This window comes from Lipotes vexillifer, unplaced genomic scaffold (assembly GCF_000442215.2).
Source record: "Lipotes vexillifer unplaced genomic scaffold, Lipotes_vexillifer_v1.1 scaffold216, whole genome shotgun sequence".
Taxonomy (NCBI): Eukaryota; Metazoa; Chordata; class Mammalia; order Artiodactyla; family Lipotidae; genus Lipotes; species Lipotes vexillifer.
In genome coordinates this window covers 2,653,374-2,666,318 of record NW_006779100.1, presented here as the reverse complement: position 1 = coordinate 2,666,318, position 12,945 = coordinate 2,653,374, and the positions used below count along the sequence as shown (strand labels likewise).

The 12,945-nt window shown below is 52.8% G+C and overlaps 2 protein-coding genes across 3 annotated transcripts in view; one reads left to right on the top strand and one right to left on the bottom strand.

Moving 5' to 3' along the window:
- POLDIP2 (DNA polymerase delta interacting protein 2) overlaps window positions 1-5,995 on the top strand; it is an 8,697-nt gene extending 2,702 nt beyond the window's left edge. The window contains exons 3-11 of one of the 2 annotated variants that reach the window (XM_007452405.1): window positions 119-216; window positions 897-993; window positions 1,162-1,237; window positions 1,478-1,585; window positions 2,038-2,174; window positions 2,990-3,016; window positions 3,226-3,351; window positions 4,339-4,418; window positions 4,942-5,995. In XM_007452405.1, coding sequence (XP_007452467.1) covers window positions 119-216; window positions 897-993; window positions 1,162-1,237; window positions 1,478-1,585; window positions 2,038-2,174; window positions 2,990-3,016; window positions 3,226-3,351; window positions 4,339-4,418; window positions 4,942-5,056 — 864 coding nt within the window. In that variant the 3' untranslated portion in view covers window positions 5,057-5,995. The remainder of the gene's footprint in view (window positions 1-118; window positions 217-896; window positions 994-1,161; window positions 1,238-1,477; window positions 1,586-2,037; window positions 2,175-2,989; window positions 3,017-3,225; window positions 3,352-4,338; window positions 4,419-4,941) is intronic. The other variant, XM_007452406.1, reaches the window with a different exon arrangement.
- Window positions 5,996-7,707: 1,712 nt separating this feature from the next.
- TNFAIP1 (TNF alpha induced protein 1) overlaps window positions 7,708-12,945 on the bottom strand; it is an 8,457-nt gene continuing 3,219 nt past the window's right edge. Inside the window, exons 2-7 of the mRNA XM_007452404.1 lie at window positions 12,468-12,785; window positions 11,676-11,845; window positions 11,154-11,243; window positions 11,009-11,061; window positions 10,000-10,195; window positions 7,708-8,883 (exon numbers count right to left, since the gene is read on the bottom strand). Of these exons, the coding sequence (XP_007452466.1) occupies window positions 8,647-8,883; window positions 10,000-10,195; window positions 11,009-11,061; window positions 11,154-11,243; window positions 11,676-11,845; window positions 12,468-12,672 (951 nt within the window). The 5' untranslated portion in view covers window positions 12,673-12,785 and the 3' untranslated portion in view covers window positions 7,708-8,646. The remainder of the gene's footprint in view (window positions 8,884-9,999; window positions 10,196-11,008; window positions 11,062-11,153; window positions 11,244-11,675; window positions 11,846-12,467; window positions 12,786-12,945) is intronic.

Sequence of the window (12,945 nt, the reverse complement as noted above, 5' to 3'; positions counted from 1 at the left end):
GAAAGAGTAGCAAGACCTTGTGCTGGAGTTGCCACCACTTGTGCCACTTAGTGGTCGGGGCCCCACCTGGATGGACCTGCTGGACTGCACACTGACTGAGGCCTCTCTTTTCTCCCAGCTTTTCCTTCACAGTGTTTTTGGCTACCGAGGTGTTGTCCTGTTTCCCTGGCAGGCCAGACTGTATGACCGGGATGTGGCTTCTGTAGCTCCAGAAAAGTAAGTTTCCCTATCATTGTGCCTCACAGTATCCTCAGGAGGAGGCCTGACTCATGGCAGACATACATAATTGGGGTCCCAGCACTGAAGGCAGCATCCTTCTGGGCCTTAGGAGCGGTCCCAGAACACTCCCTTGGCACTAATACCCATGGAGACAAAAGTCTTAAGCTAGGGGGTCCCTTTAGGTCTCCCCAGGATGCTCTCCCAAGGCATTCTCAATTTGCATTATAAGTACCCCAGAGGGCATCTGGGGGACTAGGCTTCTTGATTTCTTGATGTTCAGTTAGAATCTTTCCCTTAATCTCTTACCATCACTAGAGTACATTAAAAAAGAAAAGGTCCAGCTCCATTAAATGATCACAGACAGCCCCTGGGATGTGAGAAGAGTGGGGTGCGCTGGGCTCCAGGGACTAAGGCAGCAGTTTGATTTTCTCAACTTGGCCCTTTTTTTCTAAGAGGCATCCAGAGAGTAAGACAAATAATGCCTCTACACCACACTCTGTTGCTTGCCCCTGATTGAGGAATGCTGGGCCAGGGTGTGCTGCACAGCTACCCAGCTGGTGCTAAGCTCCTTCAGCTCGGGCACTGGTCTGTTGAGGTGAGGGGGTGGTAGGGAGCTGGGGCAGGCACTGCTTCCGTTTCTCTGGGGTTGATCTTGGGCTTCTTCTCCTGCCCCATAGAGCAGAGAACCCTGCCGGCCACGGCTCGAAGGAGGTGAAAGGCAAAACTCACACTTACTATCAGGTGCTGATTGATGCCCGAGACTGTCCACATATAGTAAGTAAGCAAGATGGTTGCGCCTGGGGTTCCTTTCCATGGGAAAGCCCCGAACCGTGATGGGGACTAAGGAGGAGAGGGGTCAAACAGGCCCAGATCAGCACTGGGCCCTAAGTCCTCAGGACTGGATAGTGACCGAGAAGATCCCTGACTCGCTTCTTGCCTTAGTCTCAGAGATCTCAGACAGAAGCTGTGACTTTCTTGGCTAACCATGATGACAGCCGGGCCCTCTATGCCATCCCAGGTGAGTAAGGAGCATCTGAGTGGTGCCTGTCAATGAGGGGGGTCTGATATGTCTCAGGGAGAGGATTCTGAGGCCTTTCTGCTGTCCTTTAATCTGCTGGGAGGGAGTATAGATGCTGAGAGCAGTGGTGCCAGGGTCGTCCCACCCTGCCATAAGGCCAGGAATTGTGTTTCTTTTCAGCTCCATTCCTCGCCCCCTCCTATGTGAGTTTCACTGTCTCTGTCTCTGTCTCTCTGCCAGGCCTGGATTATGTCAGCCATGAAGACATCCTCCCCTACACCTCCACTGATCAGGTTCCCATCCAGCACGAGCTCTTTGAAAGATTTCTTCTATATGACCAGACAAAAGGTAACCTCTATCATAGAGGGAAGGTGGAGTGGGAGGGCCCTTTCTTCAAAGAGAATATCCCAGAAGCAATTTCAAAGCTCTATTTCTACAATCTTATTTAATGTCCCATTAGACCTGTCAGGTAGATGGCTATTATCTCCTCCTCACGGATATGGAAACACGCTCAGGGATGATGAGAAGGGACTCAAGGTTGCTAGGTAGTGGCAGAGTGAGGTCTGAAAACCAGGGCTCCTAACTCCCAGTCCATTTCTCTTCCTCTGACGTCACATACCTCCTCAGGGCTTATTCTTGGTAGGCAGTTTTGTGCGTTCTTCCAGCCTGTGCTTTTGCTCATGTTTGGGTGTCTTGTTTACCTGGGCCACCACTGGGAAGGGTTTTCTAGGAGGAGCAGTTGGGCAGGGTGTAACGCCCTGGACGCTGGCCTGGACTAACCAGTCGATCTCTTGCCCCAGCACCCCCTTTTGCGGCTCGGGAGACGCTACGGGCCTGGCAAGAGAAGAATCACCCCTGGCTGGAGCTCTCTGATGTCCACCGGGAAACAACCGAGAACATCCGTGTCACCGTCATCCCCTTCTACATGGGCATGAGGGTATGTGGCCAGCCTGGGACCTCCCCTCAGAGCTAGGCCCCCAGGTTCTGTGTGGTGTCCCCAGTGACTGCTGGTGTGGGTTCCAAATTTAAACCACGTGCCTGTGGTTCTGCTTTCAAGTACTGCATGTATTGATTGGGATTGAGCAGCCTCTTGGCAACAGCTGACACCAAGACCTAGAGCAAGGAAACTCTCAGATCCCAGGAAGGAGGCCTCCTGGCTGACTCTTCCTTCTCTTCCGGCTCAAAGGGAGCCATGTCTATGAAGAATATACACATACTTGTTTAAATCAGTGTAGGCTTATCTTCCCACTTTTTATGCATTTATTGAGCTATTTCTTGCTTGGCTGTAAGCTAGGTCCTGGGGATACAAATAGAAATGAAACCCTGTCCCCTGCCTTTCAGGAGCTCATGGTAGTGGCGGGGGGCCAACATACAGCATTCCAAGTATTGAAATAAGGTTGGGATATGGAAAGGCCGAGGAGGAGGACAGCAGCCTGGACCAGCAGTAATGTGGGGGAAGACAGGGAGGGTGGTGAGAAAGGGAAGAGCCCCAGGGCTGGTTTTTGTTGGCATCCAGCTCTGTTCGTGGTCTTGATAGGATGAAGAGGTAGGGCGCCAGGGATGGACCCAAGGGAGGCTGCCTCCCTCTGGGCTTGTTGGCCATAGTTGAGACATCATCAACCCACAGATACCTGTGGCTTTGTTCTGTCTTTGCAAGTACCTGGAATACATCCACTCCCTTGGAGAGATGTTGATCGGAATAGACTTGTTCCTGCCCTCTGGGCCTGAAATTCTTTGTGTTTTTTCCCCCAGGAAGCCCAGAATTCCCACGTCTACTGGGTGAGTGTCTCCCTCGGGAGGAGGGGAGCTCAGGAGGTATACTTGTGGGCACAGGTTGGGAGGTGGGCAGGTTTACCTCTGGGGGCGGGAGGTGAGACGGTGCAGTGCCGGTGTCGGTCTTTGTTGCCCTTTGCTTTCCTAGAATTCCAAGGGAGCTGGCCCAGGGTCTGTTCCTTCTCAGATGTGAACTCTCTCCCCTACCCCCGCAGTGGCGTTACTGCATCCGCTTGGAGAACCTCGACAATGACGTAGTACAGCTCCGGGAGCGACACTGGAGGATATTCAGTCTATCCGGCACCTTGGAGACAGTGCGGGGCCGAGGGGTGGTGGGCAGGGTGAGCATCTTTGGGCCAATAATGCTCAGTTTCTAGTCCTGCCCAGCAGGCCTAGGAGCTTAGTGCATGATTTCCTCCTCCTCTGTGGTTAGGGACAGAGGCTTAGTGTGTGAAAGCTTAGGGCTATTTGGGGTGAGAAACCTCACCCGTGAGATCGGTTTTCTTATAACGCATTTCACAGATGAAGAGACTGAGACTGAGACTGTTGTTTAACTAGCCCATGGTCCTGTAGCTAGTAGAGGCAGGGCCTGGGTTTGAATCCAAGTGAGTCTGCCATCAAAGCTTGTGGTTGCCAGCCTTTTTAAAAATCTACTGGGATACCCTTGGGTGGGGCATGGACCCGCCACCACTCCTGGTCGTCCTTCCTCTGCCTCTTTACACGTGTTCATCCTCTGCTGGTCCTTGAAGAGATCTGATTTTGCAATTCCTGCGTTACCCTACCCAGTCTCCAGAGAAATAAAGTCATGAGAGGCCCACATTCAACAGGCATTCATCCATGTTAGCAGGGAGCTGGGGAAGCAGCATGGGGTAGAAACAGCAGGGCTGTGGGGTTAGTCTGTTTTCAAATGCCCACCGTGTTGTTTATTTACTGCATAACTTTGGGCAAGTTAACCAAAATCTCCGTTTCTTAGGATCACACCTATTACCTTATGATTACCAGCAGACTTAAGTTGGCAGAAGTTTGCTAAGCACAATGTGGCTCCTGGCACTTAGCTACTTAGTGAATGGATGCTGGACAGGGTATTTACAGAGTAGATCCTGGGCTTAGCATCTTTGCCTGTAACCTCAGCCATTCAGCCTGAGATTATCTTTCCCAGGGTCAGAATAAAAGGCCCAGCCAGGTCAATGGCTGTGCTGTGGAAGGTGCTGGTCGGCTGTTATGGTGGGAGGCATGAGGGGGCATCCAGCCCGGACTGGCAGTCAGCATGTGGCCCCAGGGTACAGGGAGCTTGTCTGGCCTGACCTATTTTGCCTGAACCCTCACAGGAACCAGTGTTATCCAAGGAGCAGCCTGCATTCCAGTACAGCAGCCATGTCTCCCTCCAAGCTTCCAGTGGGCACATGTGGTGAGTAAGCATATGCTGGGGCAGGGGCAGCTCAAGTCCACGGACACTGCGGGTCAGAAAAAGTGAGAGCTTATAGCTTGCAGTTAACTCTGGACCAAGTGAAGTCCTGAGGTGGAGCCTTATCTGCTGTTCATTGCTGTGTGGGTCTTGTCTGATTTATGACTTTTCCAGTTCCCTGTGATTTTGTAGAATGAGGACTTAGGTCAAAGAGGTCTGGTGACTTTGGTGCTGCACTGAGTTGCCCATGTAGTCAGGATTTTTCCCTGGGGTTTCACTCCTTAACCTGAAAGTATAGTTGGGTAGCTTATGCAGGGTGCATCTAAGGGCCAGATTCAGGAGAGCTTCGTTTCTTCTTCTCACGTAGGGCCAGGATAGGCTCTTGGGTCTCTGATCAGTGTTGTCCTGGCATGAGCCAGGCAGAAGAGAGCCCAGGCCTGTCTTATCCTGCCTCAGTTCTGGTGCTGAGGACATAGGGCTCTACAGGCTTCAACCCTCACTCCCTCTAAACCAGTTTCTCTCACAGGGGCACATTCCGCTTCGAGAGGCCTGATGGTTCCCACTTCGATGTCCGGATCCCTCCCTTCTCCCTTGAAAGCAATAAAGATGAGAAGACACCACCTTCAGGCCTTCACTGGTAGGCCAGCTGAGGCCCTAAGCACCCAGGCTCAGACCCCAAAGAACAGCTCACATCCCACAATTGCTGCAGAACTCTGTCATGGGCCACAGTGGGTCTCTTAATTGTTTGCACCTTTTGATTGTGGGGTTCTTATTTTGGCGGGTGGAGTATAACTGTTTTCTCTAGAAGACCCACGTAGGACTCCTCCAAGGGTGGCCTTCCCCGTAAGCCCTGCCTACGCTGTGTTCCAGTAAACCTTTCCATCAGGAACTCTCTGTGTTCAGCTGCCATAAGTCTGGAGGAGTTTCCTAGCCTGTCACACAAGTTGTTTAGAATGTGAGGTTTGGTCAATAAACCAGTGCACGCTTGGCCCCCCCTTGCCATTTCTGCCCCCAGGGTCTCAGGCTCCCTTTCTGACCCGGCAGGGGCCCTTGGTTGCTGTCCTTACTGCCCTTCCAGGAAGCTGCCCCTTCAGCTAGAGTATCTGTCTCCTTCCTGAGGCTGGGGGTTGGCCGATGTCTCCCAGGTCACTCAGCCAGTGAGGCGGGGGCTGGACTGGACTCTTGTTCCCTTTACCCTCTGCCAAGTGCAGAGCGGGAGGCCAGCGTCAGGATCAAAGTGGCTCGGCTCTTTGTGCTGGCCAACTATTGGCATTTCTGGCCTCCGTGGGCCTGGGGGAGGAGTGAGGCAAGCCTGTCAGGTTTTCTGGAGCAATGGGCTTGCCAGCACAGGTCTGTCAAGCCTCCAGATCACAACTGCAGAAACTCAGCCAAGGAGTGTTAGGTATGGACAGTGACGAAGCCAATCTACTTTCTGAGCTTCTCACAGATCTCCAAGAGCCAGAGATAAAATGTGCTGCATTTTTGCCCTGATTCTTAGGATTCCTGCTCCCCCACTACTGTAGTGATTGTTACAGAGGTCGTTTTCTTGAATTAACATTAAAGTTCAGTTCCAACCCTTATTAGTGTTGTCCTTAATCCTCCACCAGGGGGAGCCTGGGTTGCAGGGCAACTGAGTGCAATGGGGCATAGGACCCAGTGAGAACATAAGGTCAGGTGGTGAACAGAAATACAGTTATGATGCCCACAGCAGCGAGCTGACCAAGCTATACTCACTGTAAGCACAGCTCTGTACCACTGAAGTGTAACACAATTTTATTAGAAATTAGTGTTTTTTTCCATCACCTATGCTGAGCAACAAAGAATTGTAGTTACATGATAAAGGAGAAGTTCTCTCATGTCAGGACCTGTGCCATTCTTTAAGCAGAACTTGGTCAGGTAACAGAGTGATTAGAACCTAATCCTGGTCCGTGTAGTTAACAGCAGGCTTCCAGTTTTCTCAGAAACTGAAAAGAAGGTTTGACCTTCATCCACACTTTTTTGTTTACATTCCCCTGGGCTGCTCAGAGTTGAAAAATTCACACAGCCAAGAGCTGCTTTCTAAGTGGGGCTGGGAAACTCAAAGAAAATACCCCAAACCCTTACACCACAGTCTGATTTTAAAAGCTAAGATTACTTCAGTGAGTTCAATGTTAGTATTCAATATTTAAAGACCAAAGAGATATTTTCAGTTGGACGACATAAGTGCCCAGAGTCCCAGAAAGACTACTCCCCACTGAGACAGCTGAGGATCTGAATGTCAGAGCAGTAAAGAGAGGCTGCAGGGGCTGCGGAGGCCAAAGGACAAGCATTAAAATGCCTCAGTGGGGAGCTGGGGCTTCAGGAAGGCAGCTGAGGAAACAGACCAGGGGCCTCAAGCAGAAGCATTCCAGTCGCTGTGGGAAAGCCACAAAGCCAAAGCCAGAATCTGCTCAAAGAGGTGCATTTGTCTTCATCTTGTTACTCCAGTGAAGGCTGGAAGAACCGTTTGTAGCTGATCACCAAGGTGCCTGACCTGGAAGTCTTTATACATTCAAGACAGCGACAAGTGAAAAATGCTTGATTAAAGTCACCTTTCCCCTGCCCCACCATGTCATTTCAGGGCCTTGTGAGTGTCTGCTAACCCTGGCCTGTCATTTGCCCATAGGCTCATGGGGTCAGCCATGAAGAGCCACCTAGCTATAGTAAGAGTAGTCAAGAAACGTGAACTTGATAAGCTATGTCCCTTCCTGACTGAGTGGGTACTGCTAAGTGCTATGCTGCTTTGTTAGGCTGGCTGAACAGCTCCCTCACTGGCGACATTCCTTTGGAAAAGAATTCGGATAAGCAGCCCCCTAAGGGCCAAGCCAAACAGAAGGGAATGAATACCAAAGCCCTGAAGAGGAACCTGCACCCTTGCCCAAGAGCCAGTGCTTGCATCTCCACAGCCAAGTACCCAACAAGAAAAATGAAGAAACCTTTCAAGGCTCTTAGGCTACTCACATTATCCTGTGTTCAGGGACTCACCACTGGGCAGAACCACCATTCCCCAGCCAGGACACAAAACCAATAGCATGGATGCAGGGCAGGGAGATGTATGGCCAAGCACAACCGCCTCTGCACAGGGCCTCCAGGAACGTGGGGCTCTGCGTTTGCTGTTCTCAGCTGATGGCAGGCAGGTGTGGTGCCCACAGGCTCCACAGCCTTCCTGCTGCAGCTCATGCTCCTGGCTGCAAGCAGCTCCCGGCCCCCGTGATGGCTCTTTGGGTTTAGAGTAAGTGAGGACAGCATGCCTTGGAGCCAAGGGCAAGAGAATCAAAGACATCAATCATGTAAGACTCTAGAAGTCAATACGTGACCCTAAGATGTAGGGGCAAAGTATCCTTTCTTACAGGGGTGCTATTAGGACCATAGGTCCTATCTCACACATCCTTACCCCCTCAGTGCTCTCTGGGCCAGCTGCTTGGCCAGTTTGGCAAAGCCAAAGACGGTCAGTTTTTTTTTTTTATTGCTTCTTTCCCCTCCCTCAGATTGATTCTACAGGGAAAAGGGGTTTAGAATCAGAGAAGGATGACATGGGTCAGGGCAGAATAAAAATCTGAATAAAAGTACAAAGTGCTTTACAGAAACAGATCCCAAAGGCATCAAAAGGGCCAAGGGTTCTGTTTTACTCAGGGTCTTGGAACCCTGGAGCAGAAATACCCAGTCTCCTCATTATTAGACTTAAAACTAGTCATTTCCTAGATTATTTTTTAAAAACCAAACTCATTAAGCCTGTGCTTAAACACCTTAGGAAAAAAGAAGCCCCACCTTCGGTAAGAAATTGGGCCTCCACAGCACCAGAAGCCACCTTCCCCACAGAGTGAACCCATTCCCCATGGGCCTCCTGTGAGGCCTAAAGTAGCCCTTCAGCAGAGCAAAGGGGTGCTCAGCGAAGGGCCAAGGGGAATGCTCTTGGCAGGGGGGTGGGCAGGTCAGTCCATTCAGCCCTGGGGCAGCAGCGGCTCCCTGTGGCAGAAAGGGAAATGCTGAGCAAAGGGGCTGGGACTCAGTCATCCTGAAGTGCTCAGGGAGCTAGGAAAAGAAACGCAGTCCCTCCCCTGCTCAGGCCCTCTGACCTCCCAGGCAGGGCCTGTCATGCCTCTGAGTGCTGGAGCAGAGACCCAAGCCAGCAGTAGCGTGGGGTGGCCAATGGGGTGGGGTTCCACAAGAGAGGAGACAGGGTATCTCGTGCCCTGACTCCGGGAGGGTCTTGTCAGTCGCGATGGGCAGACTGGTGGCCGAGCTGCCGGTCATCATAAGTGCTATAGCGCTTGACGTGGATGCGGCGGACACGGTCCCGCAGTTCAAAGGTTTCCTCGTCTTCACTGGGGGACGCCTGGCTGCGGTTCCGGCTTGTGGCCTCCAATAGGGAGTTGTCAGGGACTCGGGGGGTCTCGTAGAGTAGAACGTTGAGTGTCTCCTCATAGATTCGGGCCTCTGGGAATTCCACCTGGGGCAAGGGGGACGAGAGGACCGAATGAGGTTTTACCCCAAAGAGGGAGCAGCATGTCAGGGCCCGTGGCCCTGTGTTGACTCCATAAGGCCTCCAGAACTCTCTCAAGAGACATGACTTTCTATCTTGAGAGGGAGGGCGGGGGTCTTCTTCTGAAGGAGGCGTGAGGAGATGGAGTCTACGGACACAGAGGCGCGGAACGCTAGCACCCTCCCCCTGCCTCACCCAATCCCAGACCAATGGACTAGTGTGTGTAGAGGTTATGGCCTTGGCTCTGTGGTCAGGCCTAGGTACAAATACAGCTCTCCCATTTATTAGTTGTGGGGCCTTGGACTTAACCTTGCTGTGCCTCAGTTTCCACATGTTAACATCTACCTCAGTGAGTTGTTGTGAACATTACATGAAAGATGCAAAATGCTTAGCAGAGAGCCTGACGCACAGTAAACGAAAAATAAAAGCTTGGCTGCTCTGAGGCCTTCACTTGCACACAGCTCTCTTCCAGATGAGCTGCCCTTCCACCCCAGCAATGCTCTGCTGTCTCCAAAACACACTGGCGGCGGGGTGCGGGTGCACAGCTATTCTCCAGGGAGGCACCATCTGCTTGCAGCCGGGGCAAAGAGAGTTAGCTATCTCCTATCAAATCCCTTACATGTGCCTGGCATTGCGTTGTCACTGCAGAGGCTAAGCTGATTGACCAGAAACACCCAACCAGCGGGGGCCAGAGGAGATCTGAACAGCTATTTCTGCTGCCCTGCACTGCTGCTTCTAAGAACTGTCTCATTTTCATAACAGCTCTGTTAAATTCACACTCTTATTCTCAGATTTCTAATGAGGAAACTGAGGTCCAGATGGTTTACATGGCTTATCCAAAGTCAGAAAACTGATAAATGGTGGGACCAGAATTCAGATCTGAATTGGGCCAACTCCAAAGACCCGGTCCTTCCCGTGGCCTGCCTCTCAGCTGACCAAAGCAGAGTTCTATACCATTCCCTAAACCCCACGCATTGGCTTTTGTCCTTGAGCAGCACCATCACGGCAAGTTTGGGAAAGACAGCAAAATATATGCCCGGTGGCAAAAGATTCAGCCCCACTCACGCGGCAGAAGCCCCATACCTTGGTCTGCTTCTTCTCGGTGGCGTACACGATGGACGTGCAGCACACCTCTGCCAGCTTCCGACCCTGCCCGTAGAAGGACCAGCAGCAGATCTCGTCGCCGATGACATCCTTGATGAAGAGCACACGGCCGTTGAAGCGCAGGGAGAGCTTGTCGAACAGCTCGATGTTTTTCAGCAGGTGGTCATCGGAGTTGCTGAAAAACCAGTGAGGGCCCGGGGGCCTGGGAGTGAGGGAGGTCCCAGCACAGGGGCGGGTGCTGGCTGCGATCTCTCCTCCCCTCCGCTGTTGTGCTCACGAAAGGAGGAAGAGTCAAGATGCCAGAGGGACAGCGAGAGAAAGGGTCATGGGGCCCCCTTCGGGTTTGGGGGCCTGTGAGGAAAAGGAGGTGAGTTGGTTTTAAGTTAAAGCAGAGAGGACTGAGGGAGGGAGGTCTCCTCTTACCAGGCTGGAAAGAAGGAGGCTCGCTGCCATCTCAGCAGGAGGACCCCTTCCCTGGCTGTGGGGGGTGATGCTGGCAATATGTCTGCCCACGGGGAGTCCCTGAGAGGGTTTGGGTCTCCGAGCCTGCAGCCTCCTGCATATACTTAACTATGGCCTGTTGAGAGGCCACTGGGGGACAAGGGGGACACTGGCCCAGCTATGAAGAGCGAGGGCTGCCTGAGGAGGAGTCCCAGCCCCTTGGCTTCCCAGCCTTCCTCCAGCCCATAGAGAATGCAGGGAAAACACTTGGCCCGCTGCCTGACGTGACACACGTTAAGAGGCTGTTACATGTTCAGTCCCATCTACATCCCAGCCAGGGCCCCGCATTGAGTTCCAAATGCCTCGGCTCTGATTTCCCTCCTACTCTGTTCTCTTCCCGAGACCCAGACTCACGCCAACTGTGCCAGGCGTGCAGGTGGCCTCCCTTGGGTCTGCTGCCCGATTTCTGTCTGCTCAGCCCTCCCCGCTGCTTCTGTGGCCCTTCCCTGGGCAGTGCACCCCACCCCTCAGCAGGTGCCCCCCCTACCTGGTGTAGGAATACTTGTTGTTGCTTCTGTTGTATAGCAGCTTCACCACGGGCTGTGAGGGAAGAGAGCATGAAGGCCAAGGGCCCGACAACCCCAGCCCGCGGCCCTCGGCGATCCCTCGGGATCCCTCGGGGGTCCCAGTACCTTGGTGGAGGATTCGATGAGCCTCTCCTCTTCCTTCAGGGACGTGATGACGGGGACGTTGCACACAGGCTGGTAGGAGTCCTTCTTGTCCTGGGTGACACACAGCCAAGAATCTTTTTTTGAGATCTTCTGTTTGCCAGGCTTAGCCAGGCTTTCCCCAGGAGCCGTCAGAGCCCCTCTGCCATGGCCACCCCCTACTTGTGGAGGAGGCATCAGATAGAGACAGGAGGCCCCTGGCAATAGAACTGCCAGCTGGCAAGCAGACCCCCGTTCCCAGAAACCTAAAATCCAGATATCTAGGCAGATAAACTAGAAGCACAGTCGACTCATACCGCCTGAGTCCGTCACCTTATAAAACGACCGGCTGCCAGCTTGCTTGGCCTGGGCAACAGCTGGTGTGTCTAACTAGGTTTGGACTCATCAATCATACCTGACACGTAGCCTTCCAGGAACTGGACCCTACCTCCCTGAAGGAGGGGGCCCATCCCGACCTCATCAACCTACCCGACTCTGCCTCCGTACCTGCAGGGCAGTCTGGCACATGTTCACCAGCCCCTGAATGAGGTAATATTTTGCTTCAGCCATCAGTTCCTTGATTTCTTGCCGGTTTTGAGGGAGGATGATGGTGTCATCTCGGAGGTAATTCAAAATGGTGCCAAAGTGCTTTCCACATCGGTCTATGAGGATCCAGCCTAGGGATTCAGACAGGCCCCAGAGGGTTACTGTTTGCCTCCAGGTACCTCAGAGCAGGTAGCAGGCAAAGGCCACCTGACGAGCCTGGTGGCAGGTGATAAGGGGCACAGAGCCCACAGCACTGGGTAATGGGAGTGGGAACAGAACCTCCAGCTGTTAAGTCCGTGGCTGCTTTTCACCCCTCCTCCCTGAAGCCAAGAACTGGCACATACTGTGGGAGACACAGGCCCGCCAGGCTCTGCGGAGGCCCACAGAGTTTGTCTAAGCTCAGGAGTGCTCAGGCCCACCTCCTGGCAACACAGAAACACCTGGCCCTGCTTGCCTTTGGCCCGCTGCCCAGGCACTATGGCAATGGCTCTTTTGAGAATCTAGTCCTTTGTGAATATTTTAAAAGTATGGATCTTCTCCCTGCAAAATATGTAAATACACAACATTCTATGTATAATTTCAAAGAATTCTGAAGCTCTACTAAGAACTCCAGGTGAAGGAGTCCTGCACTAGGTGAACAGGAAAAATGAATCTAGATTCCAGATCTGCCAGGCTTGAGCCACGCCCTGAAATCACTTCCTCAGGAACTTCTCCTTCCTTCCCCACCCCACCCAACAAGCCCCAGCACCTCACCTTCTTTGTCGGTCAGCACCTCCATGCGCCCACTGAACATGGCCTTGAGCATGGTGTCATGCCGGGTTAGCGCCCGCACGGTGGTGTAGTACAGGGAACCACCCACATTGAGCTGGACGTATTTGTTGCCCAAGCCTCCTCCCTTGAAGCTGCTTAGCTTGGGCTTGGCCCCTGACGCTGGGCACAGGCAGGTATCCCCTGACATCTCCCGCTGCAGGTAGATCACCACACGGCAGGAGGTCGGCTTGGAAGGCCCCGCCGTGGTGGAAGGGTCACGAGTGAGTGGCCAGTGAAGGCCAGAGCCTCATACTCTCAGCGCTGTGAGCAGGAGATGGGAGAGAAGACAGGAGTCAGCAGAGGAGAGCCCTCAGCCACGAGGCAACAGGAAGAGAAACACTGACCATCCAGTCATTCTCTCCTTATGAGCCCAAGTCTCCCTGGCGAGGCTAAAGCCCTAGGCAATGGCAAAAAAGACATT